The sequence below is a fragment of the Canis lupus genome, chromosome 26 (assembly GCF_011100685.1).
Source record: "Canis lupus familiaris isolate Mischka breed German Shepherd chromosome 26, alternate assembly UU_Cfam_GSD_1.0, whole genome shotgun sequence".
NCBI lineage: Eukaryota > Metazoa > Chordata > Mammalia > Carnivora > Canidae > Canis > Canis lupus.
Window position 1 is genome coordinate 10,643,673 of NC_049247.1, and position 18,373 is coordinate 10,662,045.

General features: G+C 47.0%; 1 protein-coding gene across 6 annotated transcripts in view; it reads left to right on the top strand.

The window, feature by feature from the left end:
- RPH3A (rabphilin 3A) overlaps positions 1-18,373 on the top strand; it is a 265,289-nt gene that overhangs the window by 204,430 nt on the left and 42,486 nt on the right. For all 6 annotated transcript variants that reach the window (XM_038575153.1, XM_038575152.1, XM_038575151.1 and 3 more), the window contains 2 exons: positions 77-88; positions 8,758-8,904. In XM_038575153.1, the coding sequence (XP_038431081.1) occupies positions 77-88; positions 8,758-8,904 (159 nt within the window). The remainder of the gene's footprint in view (positions 1-76; positions 89-8,757; positions 8,905-18,373) is intronic.

The window sequence follows — 18,373 nt, forward strand, 5'->3', positions numbered from 1 at the left end:
TGGCATTGTTAAGAGATGTCTTTCCTAACTTTATTCATTTTTTTTCTCTCTCTCTCCTTTCTTTGCCTTCCTTCAGTGATAAAGAACAGTGAGTATTTTGATACTTTGATTTTTTTACAAACTGAATTTTATCACTTTTCTGATCAAATTAGCTTTGGCTCTAAAGAGAGCTGGTTAAACAAAGGAACTAGCAAGTTTTACATTTCTAAAAAAAAAAAAAAAAAAAAATGCCCAAAACCAAAAGAAAAGTTTCTTGAGAAAAGAAAATATATAATATTTCGAAGAATGATCTTGGTAAAGGATGGAAAAGCATTACTTAGGAGAGCCCTCAATTTCATCCTCGTAATTTGTGGGATCCCAGCAAATTTATTGACCACTCTGTGCCCACTTCTGCAGCATTTACCTTGGAACGATGTTCTCAGCTAAAGACAATGTTAGCTCACATAACTGCTATCATTAATAAAAGGTGACAAGAAATGGAACAGAGTCTGTGGGAAGTTATGTGCCACACATATGATCTCTGTCACCTTATGGGAGGTCATTCTGGTTTCCCAGTGAAGTGCCTTTGACGCAGAGGTCCTGTCTCTGCTTACAACATTTGTGTTTTAAATTGGATTCATAAAAAAAAAAATTGGATTCATTTCCTCAATATGCATGACAGATTGGATGCTGTACCAATAAATGAACAGTCAAGCTGCAGAGCAGGTCCGGCTTTGGTTGTGTGTGCACACTGAGAAGCTCTGGAAAGCCATTTTTACCCTTCCTAAGATGGGGAAGTTATCACAGAGCCAGCAGTAAAGCACCAGGTCTGGCATCAGAAAACCCAGGTCTGGGTCCTGCGCTGGTACTCTTTCAGTGTGGCCCAGAGCCATGCCCTTCATTGCCTTGAATCCTGGCTCCTTCCTTTGTAAAGTGGTATTACTACCCTGCCCTTCCTCCCTCTTCAGGTGGTGGTAGGATCGTATGAGATGCACAGGAAAGCTTTGTAAACTGTAAATCACCAAGCAAAGTCAGAGGCATATGTGACTTACAACCTTGCCTTACCTTTGTGTATATATACATTGTGTGTTTGCATACACACACATACATGTTGTATATATACATTATATATACCCTGTATTGTAATATATATTAATGCCTGCATATATTATATATGTAACATGTGTGTATAATATACATTTTTAATATATATATATATTACTTGCATAATTTCAGCTTTTTTGAACCCAGGTGACCACATCATCAGGCCCAGAATCCTTAAAGGTTTTCTTAACACTGATTAACACTTATCTAGGTGATCTGGGGTGATTCTTTCCCTGACTCTGACCTGCCCTCCCTATCTGTCAAATGGAGGCTTTGAACAAGCTGATGACTAAAGACCATTTGAATGTTCTACAATCTCTGTTGTTGGCTGGTAAGACTCTGGCCAGACAAGATCAGCTTTTTATGAATATCATGAGTATATTAGTCAGACATCCAGGGAGAGATGCTGAGACATTGCCAGATCATAAATATGAACATTACAAGGTAAGTTTGTGACTCCAGAGGGTACCAAGGCTCTTGGAGGCTCCCTGAGTGCTGGAAGTCAAAAGGTAGGGTATATGTTCATTCTCTTTCCCTTCTTCCTTCACCCCTTCCCTCCCCCCCTTCTTTCCTTCATTGACACATACTCACCAAGGGCCAACCACATATCAAACACTGTGCCAAGCACCAGGAATACAGGAATAGCCAGAGTGTATGTATCTAGTGGAGTCTAAAAACAAATAAACAGCCGGCCAGCAACAAATACACAAGTGTGCAAGTCACTGTGATAGCAGAATCACAGTGGGCCATGGGAACACAAGGAGAAGCACCTAGCCCAGACTTGGCGGTCATGATGGGAGAGTTCCTGGAATAAGTGACATGTAAACTGGGACCAGATGACAGAGTAGCAAGATGGAGAAGAGACAGGAGTTCCAAGTAGGGAACAGCATGTGCAAAGTCCAAATATGAGAGGTAGTGTGCAAATTTAGGAGACCTGAGAAGAACTCAGCCTGACTTAAATGATTAGCAAGAGCCTGAGATCCACTTAGCGTTCTAAGAGGGCACAGGGGCCACAGCATCCCTCTTGCACCGCCTTTAGTTGGGTAGGGGTAAATTTCATCCAAAAGAGCCTTTATGCCAGCAAAGCATATGCAAACTATTGTGTGGTGTAGCAGCCCCTCCTTCCCCATCCTTCCCTCCCAGATTCATTAAAACCTCATTCACTGAGCTGTAAAGAGACTTCCTGCTGACACCTGCCTATGTTGGCATCCTGGGGGAAAAGGGGGGTGGAGAAGAAGAAAGGAAAGAAAAAGGATTAATTTTCTGCACACTGCTGCTATTTAATGCTTCAGAGCCTTCGTGCCCCGACAGCACTTCCATCATCCCACTCCTTTTGGGAATTATAATTTATTAATAGAGACATCTGGTGGGTATTTATTATGTGACTATTGTGTGCATGAAATGAAGAATCAAGGTGGGAGGCCAAAAGGAGGTGGGAGTCTGGCCTTTCCAGTGTTTTAGGGAGCGACACCTGTGAGGGACTTCCACCAGGAGTCAGGACGGATCTCCTTCTGCACCGGAGCCATGGATCCTGGCTGTGGTGGGAGGGATCCTTCTGACCCTCTCCAGACGCACCTGAGCAGGTATATTTAGGTGGCCAATGAAGCATGGGCAGGATGCCAGTTTCTTGAGTCTCTGACTCACGCATGTTTCTCAGCAATTCCCTTCTCTCTTCGGAGCATCCGTCATCTAGAAAATGAGCAGGTCTGCTGCAGTGATCTTTAAACTTTTTGTTAGGGGCAAAATTCTTTCTTTGAGTAAGTTTAATTCAGAAGCTAAATATGTAAGACAGATAAGAGGAGAGCTGGATAAAGACTGTTAGTGGCTGAAAGCATTCAACATATTATAGTGAAGTTTATGCAACTGGTCATTTCAAATAACACCAAACTGTAAAATAAATGCAGAGACTCTAACAGGTTTCACCTTTTTTGTGTGGTTGCCATAGCAGATAATGTATCAGTTAGCTTTTGCTGTGTGACAAACCATCTTAAAACTCAGTGACATAGAACGACAGTTATTTATTCTCAGGATTCTGGGCTTGGCTGGTGGCCCTGCTGGTCTTGCATGGGTCTTATGCATCAAAGGGTTCGCTGATCTAGGATGGCCATGGCTGGAATGACTCTGCTCTGCTCCACATGCTTCTCATCCTTCAGCACACTGTCCTGGGCTTGTTGTCATGCTTATGGTGGAAGGCTAAGAGAGGAAGCAGAAACACACAAGTCTTTTTGCAAATTCAGCCTCAGGAGTGGCACATCATCACTCCCCTGCATCTTATTGGCTGGAGCAAGTCATAGGTCTGGGAAGGATTCACAGCTAGGGAAATAGACCGACTCTTTGGTGAGGGGGATTCCAAATTCACATGGCAAAGAGCATGGATACTTGGGAGAGTGAAGTATGGAGGTCATCAATGCAGTAAACCATATTTTGTGCTTTTATGAAATATTAAATTCTTTAAAAAGTTTTCTTTGGTTTTTTTGACTGATATTTCTGTTTTGCTAGTGTTGAGAACCCAGCTGAGTGAGGATGGAAGGCCTGGTTGACTGCCTACTCTGGCCCTCTTTCCCCCACTCCCCTGCAGCCCTTAAGACTCCTCCAGGGAACTGCCAAGAACAGTTTTGGGGTAACAGAAGGCAGACATCCTGCAATGTTTCTCCAGGAAGTGTTGTCTTAAGCCTGTGGATAAAAGTGGAGACCGGCTAAGTTCTTCACTCTTATCTCAGCCAGTAAACCAAGGGTCTCTCTTCATGCAGCCTTTGAAGGTCCAGAGTAGCCTCTGAGGGTCCCAGCAGGAAACAGAAATGAAACCATTCCCATTTAATAGATCTAGAAGCTGATATTCAGAGCAGTGCAGAGCCCTAGTATGCACCCTATTTATATGCAACAGACCCAGGATTTCGATCTTAAACTCTGCTAGGTCAAAGAGGGCTTCCATTGGCATGCAGTGGCCCTCTGGATCTTTTCTGGCTTGGATACAATGCTGTGAGTAGTTTTTTCAAAGAAGCAGTACTTTGCTCTCCAGCTTTGGTCTTTGATCAGTTCCTAACATTGGACTCTGGTCTTAAAGATGCAGAGCTGGAATCCTATACTCAGAGGCCCTTGGCAAGGGAGCCACTGTCCTATCACAGGAGCATTCTCGAGGGTCCCAGGCTCACAGTATTCCCCAGCATATCATGAGGAGGCCCAGACAGGCCCAATCTCTCCCTTGAGAGCAAAGGCTTTGGTTTGAAACACCACCTCATTTCCCTCTGTTTGCTTTTGGAATTAAAGCATGAAAATCCACAGGAGGCTTGCGAGTCCCCACTGAGACCAATTGGTGACATTTTCAAACACTGGATGAGCTGTTTGTCAACTGCATGTTTTGGAGCTAAGAATGGGGGAAGGGTTTGGAGAGATGCTTGCAGCCTCCAGCAGACCTTCTGCTTGTCTGCAGATGGAGGCAATTATCTCAGGTGGGCCCTCTCAGAGGCCTCCATCTCCACTTATGTTTCTGGAGCCATGTATGTTCAGCAGCACCCGTTTCCTATGCCCATGGATCCCAACGAGTTTGTGTTGGGGAAAGAGGTATTGGTTTCATGTCCAGCCCATGGCTGACCCTGTCTGTGACCAGATTGTGAGCTGCAGGAACATGTCCTTGAAGGGGTCCTTACCGGGCACACAGCCCAGTATCTCACCTGTGCTCTGCTTTGATCACTGAGTTGCTTTGTAAAGGCAGGAAATAAGCAGAGAGGAACCAGAAGAGAAGAAGAAAAGTGGGGACCAAGGAGGTAAGAATGGGGGAAGTTGAGACATCCATTTCCATGGAAAGCCAGAGGGACCTGGGGAGGTGGCTGAATTAGGTTGTGACTAAGGCTCTTTGGGAAGGATGGGTCATCTTCATTATGCTGGAGTCCAGTGTATCCTTTAAAAATAATGAGAAGAGATATCAGGCTAAGTAATGTTAGCACATCTTAGGAAGATCTTTTTGACAGAACATCACAGGCTCCATATAAGAGAGTGAGGTCTCCACTGTGGGGAGCATTCAAGCAAGGCAGACAGACAATGGTCTCTACTTCCTGGTATCTATGACTTTGTATAGTCCCCTCATCTTGGTATTAGAAAAGCTGGGACCTATTCCTAACCTATAGAACACAGCAAAGGGACAGGGTATCACTCTCATGATTACATTATGTTATATAAGACTCTCACAGTTGACAGGAGCTAAAGTCACCTGGTATACTTGAGGAAGCAAGTAGCCCACAGGATGACATTGGAGAAGCCCACCTAGTTAGGAATTGCAGATTGCCTCCAGGACCCTGGGGGTGGCCTCTGACAACAGCTAACAAAAGGCCAGGCCCTCGGTTATGCAGATGCAAGGAAATGAATTCTGCCAACAACCCAAATTTGCCCAGAAGCAGAATTTTCCCCAGTCAAGCCTCCAGATGAGAACACAGCCCAGCCAACATCTGATTGCAGCCTTGTGAGACGCCAAGCACAGGACCCAGTTCAGCCATGCCTGGACAGATGTGGAAACCATGAGATAATACATGTGTGTTGTTTAAGTCCATGAATTTGTAAAAACTCATTATGCAGCAATAGAAAACATATCCTGATGCTGTAGATGGGCCTTCATGCTGCTATTTCTATCCTTCAGCTGCATTTTTCCAGACAGCTTATGCTGCAGAGCAAATCACCTCAAACTGAGTGGCTTAAGACAACAGAGATCACTTATCACATCTCACAGTTTCTGTTGGTGGGAATTTGAGGGTGTCAGAGCTAGCTGCTTCTGGCACAGGGTTGCTCATGCAGCTGTAATCATGTGCCAGCTGGGCTGCAAGCATCCCAGAACTCGCCAGGGGCTGGAGGATCACCACGTAGCAATCTAGTTGGTGCTGGCTGTGACTGCAGGGCCTCCATTCCCCTGCATGTGGGCTTCTCCACTGGGAATGTTTGCACGTCCTCGTGACACGGCACCTGACTTCCCCCAGGGCGAATGACCCAAGACAAGGCGGAAGCAGCAGTGTCTTTTATGACCCAGCCTTGGAAGCCACACACTGCCACTTCCATTGTATTTCACTAGTCACACAGGACCAGCCGCTAGTCAGTGGGACTACCAGGAGGCAGGGGTCCTGGGGAACCGTCTTGCAGGCTGGCTACCACATTGACTTCCACATTCCTCCAGCATTCTACCTGCATTTGCAACTCCAGGCCTTTTAGTCCCTCCTGAAAGACGATTTATTCCCTCCTCCAGACCTGGTCTCTTCCTCTGCTGTCCCCTCACGGATTTCAGCTTACCTCTGGGATCTCTGCAGGGGCTCTAGCTCTGCTGCAGGCCCATAGGTTATATAATTTTGGGGGGCCCTCTTTAAGATAACACAGAAATGCCTTGCTTTTGCAAATTTTTCAATCACTCCACCATGGCTAATACCCTTCCTGCAGTCTGAGAAGGTGCCTGTGCAAATAAATGGTCTCAAATATAAGCATTGCCGGCATCACAGAAGATCCTTGTCAGGGTTTTAAGATGGATGTCGCTTCCCCGGGGGGTTGTCCTTGGTCCCCTAGACTGACCAGGTTGCTTGGGTCTCTCTCCCTATGGGTCACACTTACAATGAGACATTTAACAGTCCCTTTGGGCCAAAGGGGACCCTGTCTTATTCAAAAACATTCTGTGTTTGCTTACTCTCAGACACTATTCTAAATACAACTGACACTGTCATGGCCTAGACCCAACAAGGCCCCTGCCCTCCTGGAACCAACATTGTGGTCAATGGGGGGAGATGCGATAAACAGATAAACAACAGACATTTTTCCAAAGGTAATTTCAATTAGTGATGGGTGCCATGAGGAAAGTCAGTCTGGGCAGTGGGAGATGGAGGAAGGCCTCTTTGAGGAGCCGCTGTTTGAGCCAAGGCCTGAAAGATGAGAAGGAGCTGGCCATGGAAAGATCTGGGGAAATAAATGTTCCTGGTAGGGGGGAACAGCAAGTGCAAGGGCCCTGAGGCAAGAACAAGGTTTCAGCATTCTGGACTGAGCAGAGAGGCCAGTGCAGCTGATTGTAGGATAAGGGAGAGCCATAAGTATGGAGAGGTTAAGGACACATTGGGTAGGATTTTTCAGATGGGCAAAATCTTTTAAATCAGGTTTTATCTTGTTAGGGTAAAATCCACACAGTAGCATAACATTAACCATTTTAAAGTGTACAATTCAATGGCATTTATCAGATTCACAGTGTCATGCACCCACTACCCTATGTAGTTCTGGATGTTGTTCTAAATCAGTGAGAAACCATCAGAAGGTTTTGAGCAGAGTTATCCAAGCGAGTTTAGCAGTTGCTCATCCCCAGAGGTCCCCACTGCAAGACAAGGTATGTTTCCATGAGAATTTCCCCAGGCCCCACCTTCCTTCCCTTTGTCAGAGCAAGGCTTGTCCCCAGAATCTGCTTGTCTTTGCTTTCGGACTCTTTCTTCTCTGCTCTTCAGAGCAAACCAGCTAAGGGTGGGAGGATGCAAGAGAAGCAGGGGGAGGGAGGAAGATGAGGCTTTTAATTTCCAACTTCTAGTGTCAAAAGGCAATTTCATGCCTGCTGATGTGATTAGAGCAGTGGAAATAATAGAGGCTGGCAGCTAATGGGGTGCTGGCTCTGGAGGATTCCTACTTACGAATTTTTTTCCCCAACAGGGACAAGAATTTCTAGTGGTGTTTAACCTTGTGTTCCACTCAGGGGGGTACCTCCCTGCCAAGGGGCATGGAGCAGCTTATTAGCAGAGATGATGATAATTTGCCATAGACCAGTGTCGGCTCTCCACCCGGAAGCCTTTGATCTGCTGTGCCGCCACCAGGGCTCTGTGGGCATGCCCTGGGCAGTGGGAGATGACGTTAGTTCCCTCCATATTGTGAAGATTAAGTGTGCAGCCTGCCCAGCTCTGAATTCCACATCTGCCACTTCCCAAACATGTCACTTTGGGCAAGTGGACTCCTTTCTCCATATCTGAGTCTCCTCACCATTAAGCAGGCCATAACAATCTCTGTCTTGTAGGCACCATGTGAGGATTACATGAGGTCATGGGAGCAGTAGGTGCTATGTCAGTGTTTGCTTTAAAAAAGAAAAGAAAAGAAAAGAAAAGAAAAGAAAAGAAAAGAAAAGAAAAGAAAAGAAAAGCACAGGGTGGAACACAAAATGCTATGAGAGCTTTTGAGGCTGGAGATCTGGATGTTTAGGTGAAATTAAGAGCTTTTTGTAAACCCAGTTGGCAATTAGTTCCAAATTATGAAAGAAATCATTTATGGCCCAAACAAAGCATCTGTGCCAGGCAGGAGCTGGGTCAGTCTGGGACCCAGGGCTTCCAACCACCCTCCCAGAATTGTTTCCGCTCTGGCTGTAGAGTCTCCTGTTCTAGATTCTTTTTCTGAGAACACCCTTACTCTCTGGGTTCTCACAAGCTTCCTGCAAATGCTACTCACTGAGTGTCTACCTTGTGCTAAGCACTTAGTAGAAATAAACTAATCAGAATCCTTCGAAGGAGGAAAGTGTGTCCCATTGCACAGATGAGCAAACTGAGGCTCGTCTCCCAGCTGGTGAGTTTCCCAGCAGGGATTTGAACTGAGGTTTACCAGCCCCCAGGACCAGAGCCTAAGCACCACTTTCTGCTTCCTTCTGGGCTTCTTAGCAGCCTCACGCCTCCTTGTATTACCTTTCAGGCTCCAGGCAGGCTGGTCTGTCCATCCCAGCAGTCAGCCCGACAGACAGAGGAAACAGGAAGAGCTGACAGATGAGGAGAAGGAAATCATCAACCGAGTGATTGCTCGAGCTGAGAAAATGGAAGAGATGGAGCAGGAGCGAATTGGGTGAGGCTTCCCATCCACCTGGAAAGCCCTCAAGGCCTGCGGGCCAGCAGGCTATAATGGGGTGGAGTGGACTACCTCGGGGTGGGGTTGCCACTCACCTGGCAGAACTGGAGTCCTTGTGGCACAAGGTGGGAGACCTCAGGGAGGAGGAGAGAGAATGGGTTGGGGACTGGCCAGGGTGGGGGCTTCACAGGGAGTTGGGAGTGCCTTACAGAGAGTGGTGGGAGGTTGTCATTGGAGCCTGGGGGCCCATGGTTGTGAGCACAGGGCATCTGGGCTAACATAGAAATATGTTCTAGAAGCACTGCAGAACAACAGAATGTACAGCTGAGGAAAAGGTAAGGAGGAGAGTGTCTAGGGACAGTATGTCAAGTAGCACATTTGAAATGAGTTTATATAAGAGAATGGCAGGAACGGATCCTGAAAGAGGGAGACAGCATGAGAGGGAGGCAGCAGAGGTTAACCTGGTGGGTCTGGACTCGAGGAACTGGGGCTTCATCCCAGCTCCCTGCTTGCCTGCTCTGGGTCCTGGGCATGATGCTTCGTCTCTCTGAGCCCCCTGTTCACTCGCTTTGTTGAGCAGAGGACGTGACAGTCTTATCTCAAAGGACTGTTGCAAGCAATAGGTGAAAAGATGCATGTACACTCCCCAGCCTAGACCCCGGTGACACTTCATGTTTCATTAATGGTAAAGAGAAGAGAAAAAATAGCGTTTGGAGGGCAGAGATTTTTTTACACATGTATGAGAGGCTGGGTGACATGTGTGTCAGAGAGTGACAAAGTCAATGAGTGAGGGTCCCAGCTAGAGAGGGAATGAGCTGTATGTGGGGGGGTCCTGCAAAGGAGTGGGGGAAGTGTGGGGGACTGTGGCCGTGGGTATGTGTATCTGGGGCCTCTTGGCATAGATGAAAAACTGGCTGTCAGGATGCCAGGCCACTGGAGGGTCCTCCAAGACCAGGACCTCAAATGGACCTCCTCCTCTGCAGCCACCACCTCCAGGCCCTTCTGCCAGTGGCAGCCTTTGCCAATTGCTTACAACTGATATAGGTACCCGGGTGCCCATTTATCTCCCCACCCACATACTCGGTGAGGTGTTCTCAAGGTTCTTGGATGGTAAGGGGAAGTTGGTGGCTTTGGTTGGCCTCCGCTGATAATTTTACTCAGGGTGGGATGGGGCGTGCTGCTAACAGATGACAAACCGCTGGTGTCAGCTTCATGCTCCACCCTCTGTCTGCTTACTCTGCTTACTCAAGATTGCTAAAGGGGCCTGCTTATAGGGCTGAATTCTTGTTTTGCTTCTTAAAAGATATATCAAGGGTGGGGGGTTGTCCAGGCAGGAGTATATGTGTGTGTTCACTTCACCCAGCAATGGGCCTCAGCCTTTTGAAGTGAGGAATATGGGTAAGAAGGGTAAATGCTTAAAAGCAAAACTCCTCTCACCCTTTTCCTGTCATAGCATTTACCACCAGATAGCATTTTATAGTTTACCTAATTCGTCTAGCTATTATATATCTCCCTGTTAGATTGTAAGATTACTGAGAGTCGAGATTTTTTTTTGAGAGAGATTATTTTTTTTTGCCTGTTTTGTTCACTAGTGAATTCTCAGAGCCTGGTACACAATAAGTATGGCTTATGTCAGGGGCTGTCTCTCATCCAATCAGCCATGGCCAAGGCTGCTGACTGTACATGGCAGGTGGGCTGCCTCTGGGGGTAAAGTTACAGAGGTCTCTGTGGACTGAGCTGATTCTAGCTTGAGCATTCTAGAACAGAATAGTTGGGTTCCCTGCCTTGCCCTCCATGTCTTATCATATGGCCCCAGCTAGCCTGATGATGTGGTAAGAATAGCACAGTGGTTAGTTACTGGGACCCCAGAGTCAGAGATGCCTGGGTTCAAATTCCAGCTCGACTACTTCCCCTCTGTGTGACCTTAGACAAACCACATGAACCTCTCTGTGCCTCAGTTTCCTCATCTGTAAAATGGGGACAACATTAGCACATAATTCTTGATGAGTGTTTAATTAGTGTGCAAAGGATTATTGTAGTGCCTGGCACAAAGCACACGCTCCATAAATGGTGGCAATCATTTAAAGATAAATTTGCTAAAGAAGCTCAGTTTTTGACACTGGCCAAGGCCTCTGTTCTAGAACAATGCCCCAAGACTCCTGTTGGGCAAGCCCTGGAATTCCAGCAGCCCTGGCTTCCCCAAAGGGGATTTGAGAGGCTTCCAGGGAGGCTTGGGCCAAGCCCTGATGACAGTGTTCCTTTGCTGAGATGGTATGCTTTCTGCCAGAGTGGGGGAGGTCAGTCCCATGGGGTTCTGGCTGTGGTTCTTTCCCTGCACTATTCCAGCAGCCGGTGCTTGCTGGTGGCAAACCCGATGTTATTGGTGTCTTACTATCTCAACCCTACCCTCATTCCTGTTCTAACCATGCTTCCCTGGGAAAGGATCAGAGCGGAGTCAGATGAAAGCAAAATGACACGTCAGACACGTGTCAAGGCTGAAAACGGGGTGTTATTGGGGCTCCCACTTCAGAACCTAGGGCTCTCAGTTAATGAGCCTTTGGGACCCCAGCTCCCCTATCCGTTTAATGAGGCAGGTCAGGCTGATTCTCAGGATCCTTCCTGCTTAGGCTCTGTAATAGCTGAGTGTGTCTCATGGAGGGAAGACCCTATCCCATGCTGTTGGCTGGCCCTCTCAGACCTACTGAGCTCCGTCCAACTGTTAAAATTGAAGATGTATGTGAGAACCCTTCCAGGTTCACACCAGCTCTGTGATATGGAATCTTTTTCCTATTAACTAAGTGAAAGCCATCTGGGAGCAGTGTGAAATCATCATTAACAAACATAATAAAAGATCATCATCATACTAGGTACTGTTTACTGAGGATTTACTATGTGCCAAGCCCTGAATCTAAAACTTCCTGTGGATTAACTCGCTAACTGCTCCTCTCAACCTTGTCAAGTATGTGCTATTATTGTCCTTTATCCCAGATGAGGAAACAGGCTTAGAGAGGTGATTTGTCCAAGGTCACTTACTCAAGGTGATATGGAGCCAAGATATACATTCCTGTCTGGCTGACTTTCAGAATTTTGCTTTTAATTCTTAGGTGTCTTTCCTGAAGGCCTGGCCCCACATTCTCAGACTCTGAAGAACATGGAAATTTCAAAAGCTTGGGTGTGGAGGGAGACACTGTGGGTTGGGAAGTTCGAACCTTCTGTGTGCTGGCTTAGTGATGTCTTAGTGAGTTCTTGTTCACCTATTTGTACCTCCAAATCTGCCAGTCCAGGTGTGCATACTCCTGTGGCTCTGAGAGATCCAGGGAAGAATCACCTGCAGGCCTCCCAGGAGGCACTGCCTCCCTGGGGCAGTTTGGCCAGAGCTGGCCACCTCAGGGAGCCCCCCAGGCAAGCAGCAGAGTACAGCTGCTTCTCTTTCTGCTGCTTCTTTGCTTCTGCCCTGGGGGTGCCTCACCACTCATCCCACAACTCAACTCTGCTCTCTTCAGCATCCCTAGGGAGGGAGAGATGACAGCCAGAAGGGAAACTCATGAAACAGCTGCATTTTGCCCCCACATTCCTTATTGAAGTGCTAAGTGGGATAGCAGAGTTTGTTTTATATGCCCTGACTGCTCTTTGCAGGAAAGGAAATGAACTCCAGGGAGATTGCTTGAGTTATCGATTGCTGTGTAACAACCACCCAAAACGTTGTGACTCAAAGCATCAACCATTATGATTTTTCACAATCCTGTGGGTGGAGAATTTGGGCAGGGCTCTGCTGGGTGGGTTTTCTGCTCCATTGTGGCCTGTACTTGGGTCACTTAGCTGGCTGGACTGCACTGGAAGAGCCATGAAAGCTCTGCTCCCACGTCTGCACTTTAGTGCTTTCTTTGTGGCCCATTTTCTCTGTGGGATCTCGCCCTTTCCAATAATCTGGCCTAAACTATACATGGCAGCTAGGTTCCAAGAGAACAAGGATGGGAAGTTGCCAGGATTCTTAGCAGCTGGGTCTGGAACTCGTAGGGCATCACCTCTCTACCATCTATTTGAGAGGGAAAATAGGTCCCTTTTCCTTATGGAAGAATGATCTAGGCCCCCAGAGAAGGAAGGCATTAATGTTGGGCATCTTTGGAGACTCTACCACTGTATGCAAAAAAGGCGAGTTTAGTATAAGGGTGTAAAGATATCTCACAGGGTCCAAGGCCAAGAACACAGCCTGGCCTCATGAAAGTTTTTCATCTCATCCAACATGTTAGACACTGTATCCATGTTGTACCTCCTTGGTTTCCTTCTTAGTCCTAATTTCAGATTCCTAGGGAAGGAACTCCAACTGGCCCAGCTCACACTGAGGACCCACCTCTCATCTAGTCAGCTGTGGCCAGGGGTGCCAGGCTGTACCAACATGGCTGCTGAGTGTGACAAGGACAGACCTCTGTGAGTTGGACACACTCATAAGGTGTCCACCGGACTTTTGAGCATATTGGTGCTGGAGTCAAACATTTGCCTAGGAAAATCAGCTTGTGGTTTTTGTTTTATTTTGACCCAGGGGTAGGTCCCTCCGCATCATTATTGTATTTCTTTCTGTCCAGAGCCTCTCAAAGGCATTGGCTCACATATCCTGCTTGCCAAGGGACAGGCAGTCGGGTGGCTTCCATTTGAGGTCAATTTCCCTAAACAGATGGGCCCCAAAAAGTAATTAGGATTTGTCCTTAACCTTGGTGTCCAGACGCTGTGATGGAGGGGGAAGGCAGAAAGACACAGGGAGACCTGTTGTTGACAGAATCTGCTGGATTCTATAACCTTCCCATCTCAATACCATGATCTCCTATATTTTTGGCACAGAATTTTTCCAAAATGTGGACAGAGGGAGAAGTGAGTAATAATACACGTAACTTCTACCCTGAATCAGGTAGACGTTTTTCCTAGGTTGACAGGCTGACAGTAAGCCAGGTCATATTCTCTTCTTTCAAAAGGAAGACCATGCCCCATTTCCTTTTTTTTTTTTTTTTTTAACCTGGAGTCCTAAATGTTTTATAAAGAGAATTCAGGGGTTTGGAGGCATATACGCATGTGTTTGTATTTTTTGAGAAGAAATATTAATGGATTTCATCAGACTTTGGACAGAGGGAGCCTCTGAAACCTTCTATGTTAAGAATCACTGAGTAGTAGTATCTGTGTCCCCAAGTATTGGATCAATGATATCTAATGTCCTATCACATTAATACATTATGCAACCTGTTTGTACAAGATGAATATGCAAGTCATCCTAATTTCTTAAAAAGCCCAGTGTCTGGCATAAAACAGAGAATGATGAATGCATGTTAGATGAATAGTTCATACTGAACAATCCTAAACCCCAAGCCCCTCATTGAATCAATTTGACCTCACTGCCTCCTGGACCTTATCTGTAAAATGGGGACTTGGACCCTGGGGTCTCCAAGTCCCTCCACCCCAGGGTTTTTCAACCTTCATACTACATACATTTGGGGACAGATAATTCTTTGTGCTGTGTACTGCCTTGTGCTTTGTAGATTATTTTAGCCACATTCCTGACCTCCACCCACTAGAGGTCTGTAGTAACTCCCCACCCAGCTAGGACAACCCCAGATGTCTCTAGCTATTGCCACATGCTCCCTCTGAGAACAGCTGCTCTAGCCCTTTTGTCAGGTGATTCACAAAAGGAAGAAGAAAGAAACTTGAGAAATTTCCTGCCACCATGCTCAGCTTCTAGAGAAACAAAATAATAGCTCACTCCTACAAAGTACCACATGCCAGCACTGTGCTCAAAGCTTTATGTAAATTCCTTTATGTAATTTGCATAACAGCCCCATGCATGAGGCCACATCATTATCATTCCCATTTTACAGATGAGGAAACTGAGGCATAGAGAGGTCGAGCAACTTCCCCAGGGTCACACAGTTAATAAGTGATAAAACTGGGCTTATGAACCCAGACAGGCCCACTCCAGGGCTAAAGTCTTACTCTCTTACTCCGTTGTTCTATAGAAAAGCAAGTATTTATTGACAATCACCACCTGTAAAATGGGGGTAAACCAAGGAGCTGCTCTCACAGGTTATAGCTGGCCTAAGGAAAACAATGCATGTGGGGTGCCTGGGTGGCACAGTTGGTTGGGCGTCTGACTCTTGGTTTTGGCTTGGGTCATGATCTTGGGGTCGTGGGATCAAGCCCCACATCGGCCTCTGGGTTCGGTGAGGAGTTTGCTTGGGACTTTCTCTCCCTGTCCTACCGTCCCTCTCCCCCTCAAATAAATAAATCTTTTATTAAAAAAGAAAAGAAAATAGGACATGTGGAGTACTTAGCACAGAACCTGGTAACTGTGACTATTACTGGGTTTGTAATGACCCAGCACCTTGCCTGGCATTGACTACCCTAACTCAGCCAAGCCCTCCAGCAGTCTTTCTCTCTAGGCTCCCTGTCTCCAGCTCTGAGCCGAGGTGAGCACACCACCCTCCCACCCCAGCCAAAAAGCTGAGGCCTGGGCGGGAATCCCATTCACCAATCCATCAAGGAGAGAAATTAGGATCTACGGCTCTCCAGGTGTCGACAGCAATAAACAACAGTGAGAATTAATGAGTCTGAGATGCTCACACCCCGCATGCCAGCCGAACGGCTTCGTGATAGAGCAGCTCAGTCATTTAAGGACAGGCTGCTGAGAGACCTTGGCCATGGAGGCTCAGGCCAGCCTCCGTCAGAGCAGCCACGTCCCCGTTCACAGCAGGTGATCTGATCTTGACTTAAGAAAACACCAAGTTTAATAAACTTCACGGTAATATCTCCCCATTGGGCAATTGGGGTGAGGGGGAAAAGCAGCACAATTCTGGAATTGATGGTGTGTGTGTGTGAGAGAGAGAGAGAGAGAGAACAGAGGGAGAGTCAGAGAGACAACATGACATGGATGCTCCCACTTCAAGCTGTTTTTATGAATTGTGTGTCCTCAGAAGCCCCCGCTGCTCTAAAGGCAGCAGCTCCAGCCCCGTCCCCACATCCCCATCAGTGATGCATCCCCGGCTTTTCGCCTTTCCCCTCGCCCATCAAGGAATCACCCACAAAGCCATCATGCCTCACGGGCAGGGCGCCTTGGCTCTGCAGCATGCCACATTAAGCCTCCTTCCTGGCGTAATTGTACATCCATTAGCCTTCTCCGCAACATGCATCGAGACGCTGCAGCAGTACGCCGTTGAAAGCTCCGAAGTGGTTGCCTGAATGTTTCTGAGGCCAGTTTGCGCTCTCTGAGGGAGTCTGAGCTTTACAAACAGGCAGTGTCCGTCCTCGACTTGGTTCCTGTCCTTGTCTGGAGAAGGCAGCCAAATGGGGCTGGGCTTCTGCGAGGGTGGTGGAGTTACAGCTGTATGTGTGAAGGCGCATTCTGCGTGGAGGTATGATCATGCATGAGTGTGTGTGAGTGTTCAGGAGTGTGTGTGAGTGTGCATGAGTGTGCTCTCGGGTGCACACGGACATGGGGCCCTAGAGGCGTGCCTGTGGACATACACGTTCACCTGTGTGGACATGTGCCATGTCCGTTTCTAGCCACCACAGCTCCTTCAAAAGCTTTTCAAAAGATGGATTTCATGGGCAGATTATAGCATCCTGATTACATAGAAAAAGTAGAGTAGTGAGTAGAGCGAGTTATAAAAGCCACAGATTTCCAGAAGAAATAATTAACAACAACCATTTACTGAGTGGTTATCATGTTCTGGACATTTTACAAACACTCCTATTTTTGCAACAACCCTAGGAGGTAAGGACTTTGTTTTCCCTAGTTTACAGATGAAAAACAGAGAGGCTCAGAAAGGTTAAGTAACTTTCCTGGGGTCACAGAACTAGGAAATGGCAAAGCCAAATATGGACCCAGGCAAGCTCACCCCAGAACTGGCACTCCACCCCTTGCATCACTGCCTATTTCTAAATTCTGAAAGTGTGTGCATTCATGTGTGTGTGCATATGTGCATGCATGTGTGCGTGTGTACCTGTGTGTAGGGAATATGCATTTTCCGGGGGTTGAGCATGAGCACCTAGAGAAGGTGATTTGAATCCTGCTGAGACCAAAGTTTGGCTTGTCCTTCAGAGAACTTACAATGAGCACGATTATGATGATCTGTGTGATGAAGTCAGCGATGCCTGAGCCCTCTCTACAATGCCAGCTCCACGCAGGCAGGGACTCACCTGTTTTGCTCCCTGTTGTGTCCTGGTTGTCTACTTGGCACAGGGAAGTGCTCTGTAAATATTTGAGTGAATGAGTAGCCCATCTGCCTCCATTTGGGTAGCAAAGTCAGACTAAGTTGGGAATCCACTTCCCGCTGCCTCCAGGGGTTGTCCACTGGTGCCCAGAGAAGGAGATGTACCCTTTCTGGTGCCTCTGGGAGCATCCTGGGAAGTGGGAGACATCACAGAGTAAACAGCAGCTCCCTTAAGCGCCTGGTGATGGATGGTGTTTCCTGGATGCAAGGCACGAGTGGTAGTCATAAAGTTAATTGGGCCTGTAAAGACATAACTAGAGAAATGACAGGCACAAATGGTGTCCAGCTAATTGGGCACTTAATGTGGAGGCATCAGACAGGCAAACAAACCAGGCTGCCAACACAGAGAGGTCCTTCTCTTAGGCACCGAGGATCTTCTATTTCAAAACACCAGGGGAAGTCTTGATGTTTCAGCCTCAGGCTCTGATACTCCCTGACCATCTGCCCGGGGGACGAAACTTGAGTTGCATCTCATCTAACCCCACAGTAAATCTGGGAAAGGGCCCCCAGAGAACACAGGCTTTTCAAGGTCATTGACTGGAGAAGGTAGGATTCGAACACACGGCTTTTAACCCTGCCTTACCTGTTCACTATCTTCAAATATGCACATTCTCTTCTCTTTTTAAAATATTTTATTTATTTATTTATTCATGAGAGACACAGAGAAGCAGAGACATAGGCACAATGAGACGCAGGCTCCCTACGGGGAGCCTGATGTGGGACTCTATCCCAGGATCCCAGGATCACAACTTGAGCCAAAGGCACATGCTCAGCCATTGAACCACCCAGGGGTTCCACACATTCTCTTTTAATATGAAGACACCACGTGTTCATTATGGAAGGTTAAGGAAACATAGTGGAGGTTGGCTAATCGGGTGCTTGAGGCAGGGAGGCAGAGGTTTTAAAGAAGGAAATTAAAAACAAAAAAGGAAATAAAAGTTACTCATAACCTCACCTCCCAGTGACTATCACTGAATATTTGGGTGCGTTTCCTTTCTAATTTATTTTTTTGTCCAGCGAACACCACGAAGAGATTGGGATGTGCGTGTTCCAAACCCAGATTCATACCCTAACTACAACTCTACATCCTGGGTCCTGGGGGGTCTCTTTCCCCCTTTCACATAATGAGGGCATCTTCCCATGTGGTTTGTCCTACTGCTCCCTTCCTTTCTACAGGGCTTCCCATAGTATGGCCAGAAATTCTCCAGGATCAG